The sequence below is a fragment of the Mercenaria mercenaria genome, chromosome 11 (assembly GCF_021730395.1).
Source record: "Mercenaria mercenaria strain notata chromosome 11, MADL_Memer_1, whole genome shotgun sequence".
In the NCBI taxonomy this organism is placed as follows: Eukaryota; Metazoa; Mollusca; class Bivalvia; order Venerida; family Veneridae; genus Mercenaria; species Mercenaria mercenaria.
Window position 1 is genome coordinate 26050238 of NC_069371.1, and position 21486 is coordinate 26071723.

At 34.7% G+C, this 21486-nt stretch overlaps 2 protein-coding genes across 3 annotated transcripts; both read right to left on the reverse strand.

The window, feature by feature from the left end:
- Positions 1–4301: 4301 nt before the first annotated feature.
- Positions 4302–5422, reverse strand: LOC128546724 (cAMP-dependent protein kinase catalytic subunit-like). Its single transcript, XM_053517993.1, has 2 exons — positions 5223–5422; positions 4302–4746 (listed from the first exon to the last, which is right to left on the reverse strand). The coding sequence occupies exons 1-2, from the start codon at positions 5420–5422 to the stop codon at positions 4302–4304; spliced, it is 645 nt and encodes a 214-aa protein (XP_053373968.1).
- A 3755-nt stretch (positions 5423–9177) lies between these two features.
- Positions 9178–21141, reverse strand: LOC123532295 (uncharacterized). Of its 2 annotated transcripts, XM_045313701.2 has the most exons (9): positions 21007–21141; positions 20270–20361; positions 17435–17506; positions 17226–17275; positions 12446–12498; positions 11203–11312; positions 10814–10873; positions 10446–10599; positions 9178–9305 (listed from the first exon to the last, which is right to left on the reverse strand). In XM_045313701.2, exons 1-9 carry the CDS (start codon positions 21050–21052, stop codon positions 9220–9222), a joined length of 723 nt encoding a protein of 240 aa, XP_045169636.2. In that variant the 5' UTR covers positions 21053–21141; the 3' UTR covers positions 9178–9219. The 2 variants fall into 2 exon arrangements, with proteins under 2 accessions (XP_045169636.2, XP_045169635.2); XM_045313700.2 differs by lacking the exon at positions 9178–9305 and having other exon boundaries at positions 9312–10599.
- Positions 21142–21486: the final 345 nt, after the last annotated feature.

Here is a 21486-nt window from a genome sequence, read left to right on the forward strand (position 1 = left end):
AATTTAAAAAAGTAGAAGTATGAAACTTTCTAGTTTTGAAATTTAAAATTAGTTTTGAACTCAATTATACAAGAACTTTGATTCCATTACAACTGATTCGAAGTCATAACAATGAACACTTAAAAATGCAAATTAGATCAAGCAACACTTGACCTGAAGAGAAACATTTGAAATTGCAGTTTAATGAATTGTTTCTTAAATACTTCAACACTAATGTATACTTACTATGTATCTTACTATAAATTATAACAAAAAGCCCTTAAACACGCTCATTACGTCCACCATTGACGGATTTATAACTGCTCAGTATACCTCGCGTCATAATCTTAGTAGCCCCGGATAACTGAAACGTGGAACGTTCGCGCGTTCTGATGTTGACGTCATATAGAAAGGCCATTATGGCGGACAAAAGGTTGCTTAATCATTTCATTTCGCGGGTCAACTAATGATGGCATTGTAGATAAAAAAAGCAATACAAACTGTGCTACAAGATTTCAGGAAATATGTAAAATGAAAATACCAAGATAAATATGAGGCGAGGGTATATTATAATAAAAATGTCAAATAATGGCTGAGTGTGCCTTCTAGCCATAATGGCAAACCAAGTTCCAAAATGGCCTTAGGGCTAAAACCCTCTGGCAATTATGAAACTAGGTGTGCCTTTATGGCAAGAAGGCAGAACAAAGCCGTAAATTAACCTCTTATTATCAAACGAAAAAGTTGGGCCTGAATAACAAAGTTTCAAAGTTTCAAGTTTATTAGCAATCGGCAAAACATTTGCCTTTGGCCATTTACAATAGTGATAACTTATGGCAAAGACAACAAATATATACACAAGACAATTTACAAAAAGCAAAAGCACATAAACGCACAAATACAATTAACGATCAGTAGACATATCAAAATCAGTTTTCAAGAGTATTTTTACGTAAGCATAGCGCTTCTTTCACAAATCTTGCAATATTTAGCAACCGTGTTCTATTTTGTGTTGACATTAATGCATTGAATTTTTGTATGCTAGGCCAGGAACATCGACCTAGATACTTTAATCTGACACAATGATACAGAGGGCAGCATAAGATAAAGTGGTATTCAGATTCTATCATATTTTGTGAACATAATTTGCATAATCTGTTTTGTCTGTCAACATTATTGTATCTACCTATTTCAATTTCTAAAGAGTGTGAAGATAATCGTATACATGTTAATTGTTTTCTTAATTTATCGTTTGCTATAACATCGAGATATTTTTCGAAACAAAAATCATTCTTATATTTACAATAATAATCTAATTTTGGCATAGAATTAATACAGTCCCTCCAGTCTTGGACAAATTGATCTCTTATCCTTAATTTAAACAAGTTGTCATAGTTCATACTTCTATCAAAATTGAGTCTAACATTTGCAAAACCAAGGTGATCAACAATTGAATTTAATCTACTTGCCCAGCAAACAGTAGTAACATTATTACATAAATCATTATACATTGAATACACAGGTGTGTTATTATTTTTCATCATCTTTATCCAAAATTTAATAGCCCTTTCCTTACAAATAACAGACAAAGGAAATCTACCAAGTTCGCCTAACACAGCATAATTTGGAGTTTGGTATTTTACACCAAGAATGTATTTACAAAAGCGTATATGTAAATTATCAACATCTTTGTAATTATAAATACCCCATACTTCACAGCCATATGTTAAAATAGGAACGATCATTGAATCAAAAAGTGATAGCTTAGTTTTAATATCAAGTTGTAATTTATCAAATACACACAACAGATTATTGTACGCCCTAAGGGCTTGATCGTGTAATGCTCTAACCGCATTTGCCATATTTCCAGTGTACGTAAATTTAACACCAAGATATACAAAATTATCAACAATATCAACTTTTTCATTATTTATGTAAAATTCTGGATAAACATTTTGTTTTCGTTTTTCAAAAACACAAATCTTAGTTTTATTCACATTGATTTTAAGTCCCCATTTTTCAGAATAATGATGCACAGCATCTATCTGAGCTTGTAAACTACCAGGATCAGTGGTAAACAGAACTATATCGTCGGCAAATAAAATCATATACATGGATAACAAATCATAATCTTTGTCAGTTAAGGTATTAAAATCAATATTTTCAACAATGTCATTGATGAACAATATGAAAAGTAAGGGTGACAATGGTTCGCCTTGTTTTAATCCAATTGTTACGTCAAAAAAGTTAGACATATTCATAGAACTATACATTTTAACACATGCTTGTACATTTTTATATATGCATTTTATCATATTGGTCATTTTACAACTAATTCCTGTTTGTATAAGTTTTGTCCACAGTGCATCTCTATTAACGGTATCAAAAGCTCTTTGATAGTCAATAAAGATGCACCACAGTTTAGACTTTTTTGATAACACTTTTTGTATAACAGCATGTAATATGAAAATAGCATCTGCCGTAGACCGACCATCACGAAAGCCATATTGGCTATCATTAAATATATGTTCACTTTCGCACCATTTATTGATACGGTTTCTTAATATCAACGAGAAAATTTTTCCAATAACATTTACTAAGGTAATTCCTCTGTAATTTGAGGGGATATTTTTATCACCCTTTTTATAGATTGGACAGATGACACCCTTAGACCATGCCTCAGGATATATACAATTATCATAAATGTAGTTGAACATTGTACATAAAAATGGCGATATTACACTATTTGCATCTATAAAGAAATCAGAAACATTTTTATCCAAGTCACAGCTTTTATAACGATTCAGAAGACGTATAGTTTTTTCTACTTCTTCGATTGAAATAGTTCTATCAAGACATTCAATATTAACAGGCTCATCACGTACATTGTTTATCACATCATCATTCACATGGTCCTGATTTTTATTGGATATATTTTCGAAATGATTTTTAAACTCCTCTAGACTAACACTGGAATCAAGACTATTAGTTGATTTATACTTTTTAACATACTTCCAGAATTTACGTGGTGCTTTTTTACTCAAATTAGCCATATTTGCTTTTCTTTATTATAGAATTTATATTTAGCATCTCGTTTAACCTTTGAATATTCATTTCTACACTCAAGCATATATAATCTGTTTCATCAGATTTTACAGTAGACAGTCGACGTTTAGCATCATAAAATTTATTCTTAGCAATTTTACAATCATAGTTAAACCATAGCGACTTCCGCTTCTTTGGTTTTGGACTATTACTGAAAGTTTTACCATAGCACGAATAAGAAATATCAAATACAGTATCTGAAAAACATTTCATACATTGATCGATATTATATTCTCCACTCAACAATTTATCGTTGATTTCTTGAAAAGTATCACATTTATTTTGTACGCTATTAATAAACTCATCTGTTCGGGACGTGTCCCATATAATTCTATCAAATTCAACGTATTCATTATAAATGACATTCATACAACAGCACAAAGAAAACGTCAAAGGACAATGATCAGAAAATTCATTTATATCAAATACACACATATTATTTACATTTTTATAACAATCAGGACTTGAAAGTACATAATCCACTAAGCTAGATACCGGTTTATTCCGGTATATAGTATTGTAAGTACACCTGCCCTCCTCTTTACGACCATTTAATATGATAAGATTATTCTCTTTACAAAGAGTCAAAAGTTTTGACCCGTAATTATTAAAACCATTATCAAGATTTTCACGGTCGGGTAAATCATACGCAGACACGGTTTCGGGAATATCAACGAATCGGTCTAAATTTAGGTCATCTATATAATCAGGGTCAGTGCGGGTACGACTATTTAGGTCACCAAGAACGTAAAGGTCACCTTTATCTGAATAGAGTCGTATATCCGAATTCAAAAGTTCAAAAAAGTTAACTTCATATAGCACCGAATTAACATTTCTATAGACCGCAGAATCCTCTGGTGGAATGTAGCAAATACAAAAATATGAATCTTTGCTGGATTCTAAAAACCCTTTATCCAATTTGAGCCAAATAATACCCCTATGGTCAATTTTATCAACACTGAAATGACTTTTATAACATGTTTTGTAATAAACAATTACGCCACCACTATAACGTCTAGCATTTTTATTAGATTTGGGGCGTGGACAATTTATACATCATACCCATCAATATTAACATCTTTAAAAGAAGCGTTCCAAGTTTCAGTAAAAAGCAATACATCATAGTCACAAACAAATTTTAAAAAATCATTATCGTGTAATTTCGCAGAAATACCCTGCACATTCCACAATAAGAAAGTTAAATGTCCCTGATCTACTTCCTAAATCTCACTGAAGCCAGAGGATGACACAGTTTCTACAGTATACATTTTATTCTCTATATAGAGTTTGTCATGTGCCAGATATGCTGATTTTCCGGCCTTTTTGGCTTTTATCATTGCCGGAAGTAGTAATTTTCTGCGATCCTGCACTGATTTTGTGAATTGGTCAGAAACGCTGATCTTCGGTTTCGTAGGTTTGGCTGGCGGTTCATCTCCGCTCACAGTACTGGTCGCCCCGGTAGTCACGTCGGTCCTGGAAGAGGGTGGTGCCGACGAAGCACCGGAAGTGAGTGGCGCGCCAGACGAGGACTTAGCAGCCTCGTGGTACGCCTTCCATAGTTCCTGCGATCTTTGTTTCACCAAAAGTTTATCAGGGTAGTGGTTAAACATAACCACCACAGGGCGAGTTTTATCCTTGTTATACTTTGGGGAGAGTCTATGGGCTCTTTCAATTTTGATCGAGTCATGAGCATCAAGAATACCAAGGGTATCTCGCAAAAATCCAGGACAAAAGAAGCACAATTTTCAGTTTTTCTCAATTCATAAGTTTTTTGTTCAGGAAAACCATGAAACAGGAGATTGCATCGCATCGAACGTGATCTTAGATCATCGATATCATCAGACACCGATTTCAAAGATTGAAACTCTGCAGAAATAGAATTTATTTTTTCGCGTTCAGTTTGTAATGTTTTATCAAGTACCGATTGTCTAATTTTGATTTCGTCACTAGTTTGTGTGTCAAAAGCCCGGCTTGCCTCGATATCCGTCAATCTCGATTTTATATCAGTATTTGTCGATTCAAGGGAAGTAACTCGAACATCCATATTTGCGATTTTATTTGACAGTGTCGATAATTTGTTTTCAATAGAGTCTAATTTATTCAATCGAGTGTCAAAAGAATTCAGCCTTTCAACAACAAACTGTTGAAATTTCTCTGTTGAATTTTGAATTACAGACTGCTGGGACATCTGGGGGGAATATTGCGGCTGCTGCTGCGATTGATACTGCTGCATTGGTTGCTGCTGGAGCGGGGGTGGGGGAGGGTGGAATGATCCTGGGGGTGGATTGTAGAAAGTGTCAGCTGGAGTCTGGTATGAGTTTAAGTTGCTCACATTTGCCATGTTCATTGGTTGTATATAGCCTTGAGATGACATGTTATTGCTATTTGTAGCAGTATCTACCAATGGCAAACTAAAAGCATACTCGATTTGCTAGGGTTGATGTATTAGAGGTAATGTAAATTCCGCCACCCGTCATGCGCTCTCACGCCCCTCCCATCATCCTTATGCGCGGGACTCCGTTATACAGAAATACTGAATGATTTCTAAGAACCAGAAAACATAAAAAATACAAAATAATTTAAAGTTATTTTTCATCAAGGAAGAATAATGAAAGGATATGTTATGTCATGCAAGGTCTTAACTATTTCGTCATTCGTAACGTTCCTTTGTCGTTATAATTTTATTTTTAATATCAAGATGAACATATGCAACATATTTTTCTTTCTAGTCAGCTCGAGGGTACCAAGCCCTCCTAAAGTAATGTAAACTGCCTATGTTCTTTATCTATGTCTATGATGCATTTGTTATGTCTAATACCTTTACTAGAAAATATTACGATATGTATTTGTTTCGCAAGTTATCTAGGACTGAGAAATATCAAATCGGAAATTTGTGTTCAGCATCTTTTTTACTTACTTCCTCTAAATGAATCGGTTGTTCACTGGATTCCGTTTTAATAAAAAAAGAAAGATCTTGTGTTAGGTCGTAAAATAAGACATTCTCATACAGTAACACGTTAGGAAGTTTAGGAGTGAATACAGTGAAGACGCAATATTCTCAACATGTGTCGATATAAGAGTTTAAATAAGATATGAATCTAATATGTCACATCAGCACCAACTATAATATTGTTACACTAAGATTAAGTGTTTGCGTATCTCACTGCTGCATTTGGACACATGAATCGTGATATTTATGACAATATCAAATTATTTATATTAGGTGAATATCAGTATCTTAGTTAATCCCTATGTAATATTAACCATCAATGTATGAATAGAATATCCTTTATGCATGAGTGACACCCATATTCATTTTGTGTAGTTTCATTTTACGCATGAGTGATTTAGTTTTTGGGTACATATCATGAGCAAACCATTTCGTAGGATATCAAACACGGCTAAATTAATTTGAGCCATGGGAGAAAAAGTTGCATTTTACGCATGAGCAACTTTGTTTCCGGTTTGACGCCATGAGCTCATAGAAATTGTCAAACCATTTCGTAGGATACAAAACACTGCTATATTCTGTTGAGTAATAAAGGATAAGTCACCATTGCATGCATGAGTGATTCACTCGCTTTTCTTTAAACACAAATAATTCATAAACGGTGAGAGATAACCCATGAAAGTATACATTTTCTAAATCACCTTGATGGGACCATTCCGATGGCGCTGTACCAAAGCTCTAGAAGGACTTTGAAATTTTGATTGAAAACACCAATAAAAGGCCTTAACTCGAAAACGACTCGAAATCGAAACTAGAGCTCCAGGTTCACTTTGAAGCATTTTGATTTATCTATCGAAATATATGAAATTATGAAAATCGACATCGTAAGTGATTCGGAAAAGTGCAAAGTGAAGTATAAATATTAGAAATATACTTAAGCAAATACTTAAGTTCGTTATATTGTGCTTAAATAGAAATATCATATTTGCGTGACTGAAATAAATACTGCAGACAAATTCTACTAACCATAGTTTAATTTAGCTATAAATACATTGGTATAGAAAATATCAACATTAAATAACAATAGCTTATGCAATAGCATGATTTGATAATAACAGACTTAACTAAGTAATTACTTAAGTTTTTTCATGCAATTGGGGCCAGTACGTCATTCTAAAAATAGATCCATAACGGTCGTTTCTATTAATAACAGTGAGATCATTCTACAAATAGGATAAAATATTACCACGGCGCATGCATACTGACTTATTTCAAATATGCAAATGAGTGACTATAAGTAGTAACTAGGGCTTCCAAGATAGCAGCACTACCTTCAAAAAAAATCTCAAATATAAACTGCGTTTATATATTTTTTTACACAAAAGATTATGTGGTCTAAAACTGGTTATAAATTAACGACACTTTAGAACTTTTCTTCATTTGATTCAAGTTTTATAAAGAGCATAATGTTTTAAATAGGCAAAAATGAAGGACGGTAATGATACAAAATGCTAAATGAGAACTGATCGGCAGTGTAGCAGAATGACATATTTCACTCTCAGTATTTTAGATATCAATTTGGCAATGGAAAAAATAAAGAAGAAAACGATACCTGTAAATTTACGTATAAAATACAATATATTTAAATCACACTTTCAAAAGCGCATCGTACTTTATGGATTAATAGTATAAAAATGTGGAATTAATTGAAATTATGACGTCCCAAATCTGAATTATGATGTCACGTACCATCATCGATTTTCAAACATACAATGTGTAAACATGTGTGTATACTCAAACGAGTATGTAAAGACCATCCTTTGAAGGACACAAAATGTTGTCGTTATCTCCGATAAATGTTGTCGTTATCTGCCGCTGATATCCTTAGCTACAAATACAACCTGAGGTTATTTTATGTGTACAGAGATGGTCTACACATTGTTAAAAAACCCATCCTGCAGCACAATACCATGCTTTGCATTGGCAATGCATATGAAATTTGTTAACCTAGCACACACGTACGCATGCACACACACGTTCGTACGTACAATTCTACCACACCAAGCTTAATTTCTATATTACAGTTCTCAACCTATATTATGTCTCATCTTATTTGTGCGACCTCTTATATCAAACTAGTATATCTGATATCCATATTATTCTCCGTCCCACCACCTCAAATCACACAAACACATTTTTCTCCCATCCTCATTTTCATGATTCTTTCAATTTCTTATTTGTTTCTTATGTACTAATTGCCTCCATTATTAAATATGACTCTTTTTCTTCCTTGTATCTTTTTCCTATGTTATTGGTTGCTTTTGTCGATGTGTCACTGCGGATGAACGATCTAGGATTAAATTGTTTTTTTTTTCTCGTGTACATGTATGTGTAAACTCTGGCGAATAACGAATGAAGCACCGAAGGGGATACATGTTACATGAGCGCGCTAATTTAAAAACAAACTTTGGTATAAATGCAAGTAGGTGTTATTTGTTTATATAGAATTTTAAACGATTAACAACAATGACAAAAATATAACTTTTCAAAGTTTTCAAAGAGTGACGTAAACGCACTGGGATTAACAATATCAAAATGGCACAATTTCACACACTCAGAAAGATTTGATTGATTCCAGAAGTTAACCACGACAAGCATCATAATCAATAACTGGCCTAACATTAGAATGTAGTCGGATCTAAGTCTAGAAAATAATTGCGGCTTTACCCTCATTTATTATATGTTTGAGTCTGGCAAATGTATAGGAGATACATACAGTGTTGTCCACAAAAGACTTATCTTTGGCATTATGCTAATATTGCATCAATATCGCTGCATATATATGTCTAGCATGGGCAGAGATTCCGACTTTGAATGGATATTTATGTAACTTCTAAGGCCTATCTCACACCTGTGTTTCGTGAAAGTTATCTGTATCACTTTCTGACTTTAGGTATTTCGTAAATTCTTATTGTCCTTAGTTGTTATATATCTAAGACACGGAATGAATCTTTTGAAATACATTTCGAAATTCTTTTGTATTTGCCAAGATTTCTAGATCTTAAAATTTGTATTTCACATTGTAAAAAGGCTGAAAATATCCGCTTCCCTTTCGATTTGGTCTAGAATATACAACAACACGGTGATTTTATTATATGCTTTAATTAAGAAAGGACAAGTATGTCTCTTCAGCCCGATGTTTGATCACTGCCATTGAGTGTTTTGAGAGTGTGAACGTCGAACAAACCCTGCTTCCAAAGTCGATAAAGCCTTTCTGAAAACAGCAAGATTTGATGATCAGTGTTCAAACTTCTACAAAATATATTCTGGAAAGATGTAAATCATGTTTTATGTTAAGATTCTATAAGGTGTGATACTTCTAAAAACAATGATTTAATTTTTTTACTACCCTCATTCATTTTGCGATGGAAACAGTAATGACGTTTCGTATTGAAAAGAGTCACTGAAAAGAGGAACGATATATGATTTTAATAGAAAATGGCCTTCAATTTCTGACATTTTAAAAGATAATGACACTATGTAAAATAACTTGCTTTTACTACAACACTGACCTAATAAAGATTTGATAAAAACATGATTATCGTAGTTATAGTCACACAAAGGAATCTCAAAATTACCGCAGGTACAGACATTTTCGCCATTTTGGTTTATACACAAAATACCCAATTTAATTAACAAAGTCCTCCATCACAATCGATTATATCGTCAGTCGCATGTATAAAAAATCTATTTTAATATATAAATATAGGGCTTCTTTGTTATAAAGTCAGATATATGCGGTGCTTTTACACACATATTTGTTTGTTTGTTTTGGATTTAACGCCGTTTTTCAACAGTATTTAAGTCATGTAACGGCGGGCAGTTAACCTAACCAGTGTTCCTGGATTCTGTACCAGTACAAACCTGTTCTCCGCAAGTAACTGCCAACTTCCCCACATGAATCAGAGGTGGAGGACTAATGATTTAAGATACAGTGTCGTTTATCAAATAGTCACGGAGAACATACGCCCCGCCCGAAGATCGAACTCGCGACCCCGCGATCCGTAGACCAACGCTCTTACCTACTGAGCTAAGCGGGCGGGCTTTACACATATTGCAAAATTTCTGTACCTGCGGTAAGTGGGAATAAATAAATGTACTTACGTGACATTTACTGTAAAACTAGGAATAAATGAAAAAAGAAGCTATTTTATAAGTTGTCCGTAAATTTCTAATTTCAAAACAACTTTAGGATATTTTCTAATGTCAATTCTACGTATCCATTTTCCTGACGAAAGTAATAGTTTACGTGAGGGAGGAAGCGGTACGTATGAAATACCGAAATAAAGGTTTGCATGACGAGAATAACGGTATACTTGATTGAAAATGCATGAAAAAACAACAGAAGTGTTACCATTCTGCCGATTGCAATATCCGACGTTGCAACCGCCCATTGCACAGCATGAATCACAGACATTTATGGAACGTTTGATACCACCGCATGTTTCTGGTTGGTTGTTGCATAGATCCATCTCTTGGAAGACTTTTTGCATTAATATTGTACACAACTTAAACATAATAAACACATGTAAAGGGATACGTATTCATTTAAAATATGTTGCCTACACTGTTCAATTCAAACGATTTTTTTTCTAATTACCATTACTATTGTACGACTTCTAGATGAAAGCCGGCAGAAAAGAAAGAAAACCGGACTCTTATGGATATAATATTTTGACATTACATGTACAATACTTAAGAAACACAATTTCTTTACTATACCGCTTTCTTTTGACATCCAAGGTAGAACGATCCCATAGCCCTTGCCTGAGTGAAGCATACCTGCAAACGCAGAACGAATATTTCCTGGTTATTTCCACATAATCTGTTTTGTTTTAAAATACACAAATGATTGGGGGAAAAACATGTCAGGTAGATGCCGTGTATGGATAGGTAATATGTAAAATTTAAAGTTTAACAGATTGCGGTGTGATGACTTTTGGGATTAAGAAATACCTACAAATGGATGTAAGAGGGTTATTTAACCGTGGCTCTAACCATCATTGTTAAATCCAGGGAGTAGACGCGGAGCCTGCTTAATATTTTCTAAAATAAATTAACAATAAGTGACAAATGGAAATATTTGTTAATAATAACAAATGTATGAATACTTCGTCTGCCTGGCAGGTCGTTAAGGTCACACACTGGTCCGGACGGCTTATTGAAGACTGCGAAGGTGATCTGTGGTCACAGAAGTAACATTGTGTAGCACTGATGTTATCTGAATCAAACAATGTGATATATTACTCTTCGGTAGAATACCAGTGGCACGGTGCTCATCTCACGAAACATTATAATACTAGTATCGGTCCGATATCAGCTTCGCGAATATGACCATTCTGACATATAGCAATTAGATATTCATGTATGATTAAGGACCGATATCATAAACAGATACATGTATTGTTTTTCTCTTTACATGTATTCTCTAACGTGTATTGATAATGCAGCATCAAAAGTTTATTTTCCCCTCGAACTCCCTTAAACCCGCCATTTATCATTGCTCTCATTTTGTGGAAGGTGAAATAAATTCTTATAGAATTCAGAAACGATCTGTTTTTATAAACTTACACGTACTCACGTACTCTACTAAACCCATCTTTGCAGATTGTACATTGAGGAAGGAACCATGTTTTAGATGTTACAGGACCCGAAATCTGCAGATCGGATGTTATAGTATGAGTCGAGTTTTAGTATATGGAATGACATGTGTTCTGGAAATTTTAGGTTATGGAATGACACGAGATCTGCAAACTGGATGTAAAGGAGTGAATTGAGAATCAGAATTTGGAACGAAATCTGCAGATCGGATGTTATAGTATGGATCGAGTTTTAGTATATCGAATGACACGTGACCTGGAAATTTGATGTTTGAGGTTATGGAATGGCACGATATCTGCATAATGGATGTAATGGAATGGATCAAGTTTCATGTTATGGAATAACACGTGATCTGCAGTTTGGATGTTATGCAAAGAATCGAGTTAAGGGTTATGGACGGACCAAACTGATTTAATAGAATGAATCGAATTTCAGATTACGGAATGACATGGGATTTGCAAATTGGATGTTATGGAATGAAAGTTTGAGGTTGTGGAAGGACCATATATCTGCAGATTGCAGGTTACAAACGTATCAGGGTTCTGTCATTCACAGTTCTTTAAAGGTCCAGTTTTGGTGACAGTTCCAATTCGAACTTTCGGAAAATCCAAATTTGATCAATACGGAAGGGTCAGGATTTTGGCAGAAATCTAATCGGTTACCTTCATCCATACACTTTCCATTACTCCGGTGTTTGGGAATGGGCTGTGTAAATTAACAAGTGTATATATTTGAAATACTTGAGATACCTACGGTTAGGAATAGCGCAAAGTCTAGAATTGCAGTCGTCACCATTTGCACAGCATCTACAATATATCTAAAACTATGACTGGCTATTTGAAGAAAACATGTATAATGGTATGTGTGAAGCAAGTTTGCAAATTCCAAATTATCACCTTAAAATTCGACAGCAGTTGTAACTGTACAGATTCGCATATTAACTTAATTTGTTACAATTTTCTATTTCATAAAAGAGGGTTAGGTTAAGTTAAAGTAAACGCTCAAAATGCTTTTAACGACAACCTAAGATAGGGCATACCTAAGAGTTTAAAAGACAGATATGACTTCTTTAGACACACATACACATTAATGACCTTACTTATTCTCTATAAAAGAGCAAGGTTAACAGAATTGCAGTAAGAAAAACATCAGGACAATTTCAATGTCTTTGACCTATAAGAACAAAAAAAAAAGAAATAATAAAAAGGCAAGTGTCATGTTTGAAACGAATTGTGGTGTTGGTACATGTGTTAGACCTTAAATTCTATAATGAATTATGCCATAACGAAAATGCTACCAACATTGAACTAAATCAAGAAAACAGTTCTCTACCGACGAAAACGTTCTGATAATGATTTGTGTTAACCATTGGCATTTTCAGTGCAACTTGGCTATTTAGTGTATGCATATAAACAAGAGGGCCATGAAGGCCCTGTATCGCTCACCTGACCTATTGACCTAAAGATCATCAAGATTAACATTCTGACCAAGTTTCATGAAGATACATTCATAAATATGGCCTCTAGACTGTTAACAAGCTTTTCCTTTGATTTGACCCGGTGACCTAGATTTTGACCATGCATTACCCAGATTCGAACTTGTCCTAAAGATCATCAAGGTTAACATTCTGATCAAGTTTCATGAAGATACAGTCATAAATGTGGCCTCTAGAGTGTTAACAAGCTTTTCCTTTGATTTGACTTGGTGACCTAGTTTTTGATCTCAGATAACCCAATATCGAACTCGTCCAAGATTTTATTAAGGGTAACATTCTGACCAAGTTTCATTAAGATTGGGCCAAAATTGTGACCTCTAGACTGTTAACAAGCTTTACCTTTGATTTGACCCGGTGACCTAGATTTTGACCATGCATTACCCAGATTCGAACTTGACCTAAAGATCATCAAGGTTAACATTCTGATCAAGTTTCATGAAGATACAGTCATAAATGTGGCCTCTAGAGTGTTAACAAGCTTTTCCTTTGGTTTGACCTGGTGACCTAGTTTTTGACCCCATATAACCCAATATCAAATTCCTTTAAGACTTAATTAAGAGTAACATTCTGACCAAGTTTCATTGAGATTGGGCCAAAATTGTGACCTCTAGAATGTTAACCAGCTTTTCCTTTGATTTGACCTGGTGACCTAGTTTTTGATTCCAGATAACCCAATATCGAACTCATGCAAGACTTAATTAAGAGTAACATTCTGACCAAGTTTCATTAAGATTGGGCCAAAATTGTGACCTTTAGAGTGTTAACAGTCAAATTGTTGACGACGACGGACGGACGACTGACGACGGACGGACGACGACGGACACAGGGCGATCACAAAAGCTCACCTTTGAGCACTTCGTGCTCAGGTGAGCTAAAAAGAATCAGCCAAGAATGAGTTGGGTTTCAGTGTTAATATATTTTCTGGTCCTTCGGGATCATTGATTTCAACTCATTTAGATTTGAAGATTGAATACTGCTTAAGCCGGTGCTAGGGGGCCTGGACAGTGTTGCATTTTCCATTACTGCTCATGAACAGACTCAATCAAACCGAGTCTGCAATTTTCACTGTTAGCCTGTTCTCGGTGCTTTCGAGGGATCTACCTTTCAGATTATATTTACGGCGAATCGACACAAAATAGTCATATATCGCCGAGAAGAAGTTATATTGAAAACGCCAATTGTAAAGCATACCTAAAATCATTTATGTAAACATGTAAGGCATATCTAAAATCATTTAATATGTAAAAATGTAAAGCATATCTAAATATGTAAAAATGTAAAGCATATTTAAATCATTTAATAATATGTAAAAATGTATATACGTATGTGTTAAAATCAGCTGCAATCATAATAATATTGCAAAAGATGTGAATAAAAATATGAAATGTTCAGAATATTTGATAAATTCCTATCTGCTTTAAAAACGATAAAATATTTCCAGCTTAAACTTTTTCAAATAACTCTTTCAAACATTGAACGTCATAGTATGTACTACGTTGTGGAGCAAAGGCCACACAGTCGATTAAAACATGTTTAACAGGTAGCGGTGTTTGACATGGTACACATTCGGATTTTAATTTTAGTATTGTAAATTTTCCCCATTTGGATGGGGATGTACCTCAGGCTACATCTTATGGGGTATATATTTCTCAATTAATTCGATTTGCCAGAGCGTGTAGTCATGTCAAGCATTTCAATGAACGTAATCAATATATTACAAGTAAACTTCTTCAGCAAGGCTACCATTATTACAAATTGCGTAAATATTTTACTAAATTTTATTATCGTAATTCTGATTTAGTTTTAAAATTCAATAGTAATTTAAAGATACTTCTGCGAGAAGGTATTTCTAAACCCGTTTTTTATGGGGATGTGGTTTACAAACTTCGTAAGATCTTGGGTCATGGTAATTTTCCAAATGTATTTTGAAAGATTATCAAACGTTTTATTAAAAGAGGTTAAGACCCAACTGTTTTGAGACATACCGCATGTTTAGTGTTCAACCCGTTTACAGTTGGACACTACGCTTCCCTCTTTGATTGCGTCTGACGGAAGAGGGGGAGGACTCTATGATGAGCAGTTTTTAAATCCTACCAGGACTGAACTGTTTTGATATTTGTCTTCTGGCCTGTTTCGTCGGGCCCTTAAGGGTGTTTCTCTTGTTGTTCTGTCTTCTGAAAAGGCATTGAGTACATACGTTTTTGGTTCTTAAGGTTTGCTTTTTATATATTTATACACGAGCATTTTTGTGTTTTACATGCCATGCCTTTTTGTTTCCATTACGTGTGTTAGAGATTCACCTGGAGGGGATTACTTTTGTTTACACTGTCCCATGTCTTTGGAACATGGTGGGGGTAAGAGTGAGGTTGGGTGCGCACCATAAACCGGTTTAAGCTCCCCAGTGGTGTTTTTGCCACTGACCGTTCCAAGGCGGTGCCCCACTGTGTTCCTTTGTTTGTTCGTTTTGTCCTTGTGTATTGACTTTGTGTGCGCGCGTGTGTGTATGCTTATTATTCGTCTTGTCCTTATGTGTTGGCTTTGAGTGTGTGTGTGTGTGTGTGTGTGTGTGTGTTGTTCGTTTTGTCCTGATGTGTAAGCTTTGAGTGTTTGTGTGTGTGTGTGTGGTGCACGCGTTTGCGTGCTGGGGGGTTCGTTTTGAGGAGGCTGCGCTTTTGGTCCGTGACATTCCCTGTTTGATATTTTTCTTTGTTTTTTTTTATCTTCTTTATTCAAAAGATAAGAATGAGTCAAACGGGTATGACCTATTCGGCAACGAGAAAGAACTACTTCCTCCCTGCGAACAGATCTGTTTCCTTGGTGCCATTCCCCTAGAGTAGGTTTAATATCATGAAGTTTATTGAATGAAGCATTGTTCCATGACGATTGCCATTTAGATAAAATATATTTGTTATATTTGGCCTAAAATCGGTATGTGGTAATTTCAAATTAGATTGTGATTATAAAAGGGATTTCTTTGCTGCAGTATCAGCATCCTCGTTTCCATGAATACCAACATTACTGGGAATCCAACAAAATATGAAAGACTTTTTTAAGGATAGTTCATGAACCCTGAGAAGAATATTTTGAATGAAAGGATCTTCCATATTTCCTTCACTGTATTTTGACTCTCAAAGCCTGTTGCAATGAAAAAGTTTCTAGGCGTGTGTAATTTCTAGGCGTGTGTAAAGAGAGGGTTCGTTTGCTTCAGCATTCAAGCTTTCAACTGGCGATGTTCGGAGTGCACCGAGAGCAATACAAAACCTTGATTATGTACGTTATCTAACATTTGTAAATAAGATTTTCTTGCTGAACCAGAAACAACACAACCGTAATCTAGCTTAGATCTAATTAAAGCTCTATGAAGTCTTAATAAAACCTTGCGATCGGCTCCCCAGTCTGTATTTGAAATTACCTTTAAAAGATTCAATGACTTCAGACATTTCGCTTTCAAGTATTTTATATGTGGTATAAAAGAAAGTTTTTTATCAAAGATAACACCAAGAAACTTTGCTTCGTCAACAACGGGTATTTTTGTACCATTTAGAAAAAATTCAGGGTCACAGTGATGTTTCCGTAATCGACAAAAGTGGACACACCGAGTTTTCGATTTGGAAAATTTAAAACCATTTTTCACGGCCTAAGTTTGAACTTTATTCAAACACTGCTGTAATTGGCGTTCAATTTCACGCATATTAGCCAAGAAATATAACAATTGTGAAATGTTCAATGTGTTAAAGAAAGATACAATTGAACTCCTTTATATCTTACATGTACACATACCCATCTGATAACGCTGCAGGAATGAACACCTCCCAACAAAAGTGGTCATGTTTGTTCAAAACAAATTTGCTGACAAATAGACATATTAGTTGGAAGCTTTATATGACCAAGACATGAAAATTACAGGGCTATCATTTATATTGCATAATTCCGTAGTAGATAAGTCTCAGAATTCTTAATGTTATAACGGTGTTTTCTTACTTTTAAACATAGATGAACTACTTTTTTTATTTCTGTCTACATTTTTAATGTGCTTACCGAGAACAAGCCACAAGATCCCTCTTCTTTCGTCCCGCTTTTGAGCAAACCTATTAAAAACATTTATAGATCAACATTAATCAATATCCATCCATTCAGACATCCACCCATCTAGTGATTTATCAATCAATTATATAGAAAAACAATTAAAACAAAACAGATTTGATAAAATTGAAATAGCATGTCAAGACATGTCAGTTAGAACATACGTCTTTCGGACGGCATCCTCCTTCATAAACCACTGTCAGTTGTTCAGTTATCAGTTCGTCCAGGAAACAGTCCTATAAAATGACAAAACACATCATATAACTGATCGTGTTTGAAACAAACAAAATAATTAGTCTTCAAAAAACAGTGCTAAATTACAATGTAGCTGGAAAAAATGAAAAACTAACGTGTGACCTACATTCACATGGAGGATTCCAAATTGTAGTTTTTTAAGATGAATAGGCCTGACAAGTGATTACAGCAAGCTTATTAAATTTTAGAAAAAAGCAAATACACACACTAAGAATTAAATGATGGGTGTTGTGTTTTATCCCTGCTTGCATCCTCTTGCATTTAGGTTTAACTAGTCAGGTTTTTAAGGAAAATAATTGAGCAAATAAATTTTAACATACAAAGAGAGGTATTTTGGAAATTATCAATCGGGTGACATACGCTTTATATACTAAAATCAAAGGGTCATGCCTCAGTTAAAACATTCAACCGTTAAACCATGGAGTTTTTGTAACTAGGAAACATAAATTTCCGTTCAAATATTTCTAATAGTATGAGACAATTTATATTTTAAACATTCTTTACGGAATCATTATGTATTTCAGCAATTTGTATTCCCAATGAAACATCCTACCACTCTGTGACCAATGTGCATTTTAGGCTAAATATCATGTATTCCTGTAAAGTTTTATTGAAATCTAATATGCAGTTTTTGAGAATGTAGATGCTTTGTCAAAAAAATAAGCAACTAAGATTGATACTGATCAGCCATAAGAAGTGTCATTTAAATCCAAGAAATAGTATGTAACAATAGTAATCTCGACAAGCTTAACTCCTCAGAAATGATCTTTAAAGGGTTGTAACAATAGTACGAAGACAACGGTCCAAAGATATATACAGCAATGTGCTACCAGTCACTCGTTTGAAGTTCGACCGAAACGGACATAAACTGTATGTTGACAATCTTTATTTAAACTTTTATATATCTAAGTCAAAAGGTAAATAATTTAGTGAAATATTATTAAACCAAACAGTAAAACGAATAATTTTGAACACAATAAGACTACTTTTTGTTGCTATAAGTGATGATAGATACCCATATTATATCGGTTTGAGCTCTCAGTTGGGGATTTTGCCACAGACCGTACCTGGATGGAGTCCCGACTTGTTCCTTTGTTTGTTTGTCATAGTTGTCACGTTTGGTTTGCATTGTGCGTGTTTGTGTGTTGGTCTCGTGTGCGTTCATGCTTTCCCTGCTATAGTTTGTTGTGGTCTAGGGTGGCTGCATGTTTTCCCTACTGAATATTTATTGACTAACACCCTTACCCCCTTTTCTGCGCTATCCCCATTTTGATATATTGCATCTAATTTAAATGTACTTAGTTGTTAGACTGTAAAAACAAACCGTGCTATATCGTTCTACTTCCTATTTGTGACGGGCCTACTTTACGATGTATGGTTGTGACTGGGCTTGCTATGGTTCTGGGAAGTCTATCTTTAACATGGTGGTCATTTCTATTGTTTCATCTAAATCCATTACAATATCAAAGGAAATGTAGTAAAGAAATAAAATGTTTATTTAAGTAAATCCGTAAAAACTAGAGCTGCCTTTGAGAAAAGTGCATGTCTCCCACAACTGCCTAATCATCTAGTAAATAGTAAGTCAGTCTGAATATACTGTTAACACACTACAGATATACCTTTCAAAAGTAAAAAGGCTGTAATTCAAGGGCCATAATTCTAAAGTGCTTGGGATGATTTGGCTAGTAATAGAACTTGGCCGAGGACTTATTGGCAGACACATTTTGTTCAAGTTTGGTGGAGATCAAATGAGAACTGCTCGATTTAAAGCGCGGACAAGAGTTAAAAGGCCGATTTTCTGTAATTCAAGGACCATAATTCCGAAGTGCTTAGGCCGATTTGGCTAGTTATCAAACTTGGCCGAGTACTTATGTTCAAACATATTTTATTCATGATTGGCGAAGGTCGGATGAGAAATGTTTGACTTCGAGCGCGGACAAGAGTAAAAAGGCCGATTTTCGGTAATTCAAAGGAAAAAATTCCAAAGTTCTAGTTACCGAACTTGGCTGAGGACTTATGGTCAAATACATTTAGTTCAAGTTTGGCGACGATCGGATGAGAAATGTTCGACATAGAGCGCGGACTAGTGTAAAAATGCCGATTTTCGGTAATTCAAGGAACATAATTCCAAAGTTCCTTTGCAGACTTGGCTAGTTATCGAACTTGGCCGAGGACGTATGGTCAAACACATTTACTTTAAGTTTGGTGAAGGTGGGATGAGAAATTTTTGACTTAGCGCGCGGACTAGTTTAAAAAGGCCGATTTTCGGTAATTCAAGGAACATAATTCCAAAGTTCCTAGGCCGACTTGGCTAGTTATCGAACTTGGCCGAGGACGTATGGTCAAACACATTTACTTTAAGTTTGGTGAAGGTCGGATGTGAAATTTTTGACTTAGAGCGCGGACAATAGTAAAAAGGCCGATTTTCGGTAATTCAAGTACCATTATTCCGAAGTGACTGGGCCGATTTGGCTAGTTATCGAACTTGGCCGAGGACTTATTGGCAAACATATTTTATTCAAGTTCGGTGAAGATCGGATGAGAAATGTTCGACTTAGAGTGCGGACAAGATTTGTGACGGACACACACACAGACAGACAGACACGAGTTAATCAATATGCCTCCCACCACACAGTGGTGTAGGAGACATAATAATAATGTGAATCATGCCAACGATATATACAACTATGTATTATACAATCATTGGAGTTCCTTATAATGATGTAAATCTATGTTCTACCTACCTCTAGGGTGTCGTCACATGTTACCATTCTATTACAGTCAGAAAGAGTTGTCGCCTTATTACATTGTCTACACTTCAGTGTCCCAGCATCAACTACAAGTGAAAGAAAAAACCCAGTTTGTCAAATCTCTGATATGTGAATAGTAAGGATATGTGCAGGCCGGTACACTTGCACTCAGTGGAATCACGGTTCACTGGCGAAGTCCTGTTTGCTAACCACAGAGAACGTTTGAAAGGCAGCTACCTCTTCAATCCGGTCATATTTATAAAGTGCGAAACATGTTCTTTTAGCCGAAAGCGACTTTGCTTATTTGCTTTTCCTTCATTGACTAGTACATTCTCATGTAGGCCTGGTGCTAAATGAAGGTATGTTGTTAGTTTCGTCAACATAAATGAAATACATATGATAAATATATAGATTAAATTAGATAAACATTGAATTACAGGAGAGAAATATACAATCACATGAGATAAATATGAAATTACAGGAGTTACAATGAAATAACAGGAGTTAAATATGGAATTCCATGAGATTACAATGGAATTATAAGAAATGGATTAGGAATCTCAGACAGATAAATACGGAAGTAATGTGGAATTCCAAATGAATAAGGAATTACAGGAGAAAAAGTTGTGTGAAGTTACTTTGATTTTCTCTTAATAACAAAATGTTGCATAAAATTATGATTTCATAAATCGACAGAAATGTAAACATAAGTCATTAAGACAAATTCTTACCTGTGCAGACAAAGAAGACAGCGACGAATACGTGAATGATGTACATCTTTCAAGTTTAACTTTCTTAAAATCTCTTGATTGTAAGTCTTTAGACCTAAACCATACCACACACCTTTATCTACAACAACGTGTATGTAATACATGTATACAGTAAAGCGCCAAATAAAAGTTCGACAATTTATTCAATTTATCCCATTGACATAGATAATTCAAAACATTAAGATTTTTATGTCTTTGCATTGAATTATAGCGAGGTTGCAAAATTAGCTGAACATTTCTAAAATATTTCCATCAGCTTAATCTTAACGTCAATTGAGCATTTAAAACTTCAACTTTTCAGCTTTTTAGGCATACAAATATATGTGCAGTTCCATGCGAAAACCTGTATTAGTGATAATATATATTATTATTTCATTATAATCTGTAAAAATATTAAGATAATTGTTTTTCTTGAGTTCATTCAGGAACTTGAGTGAGTGA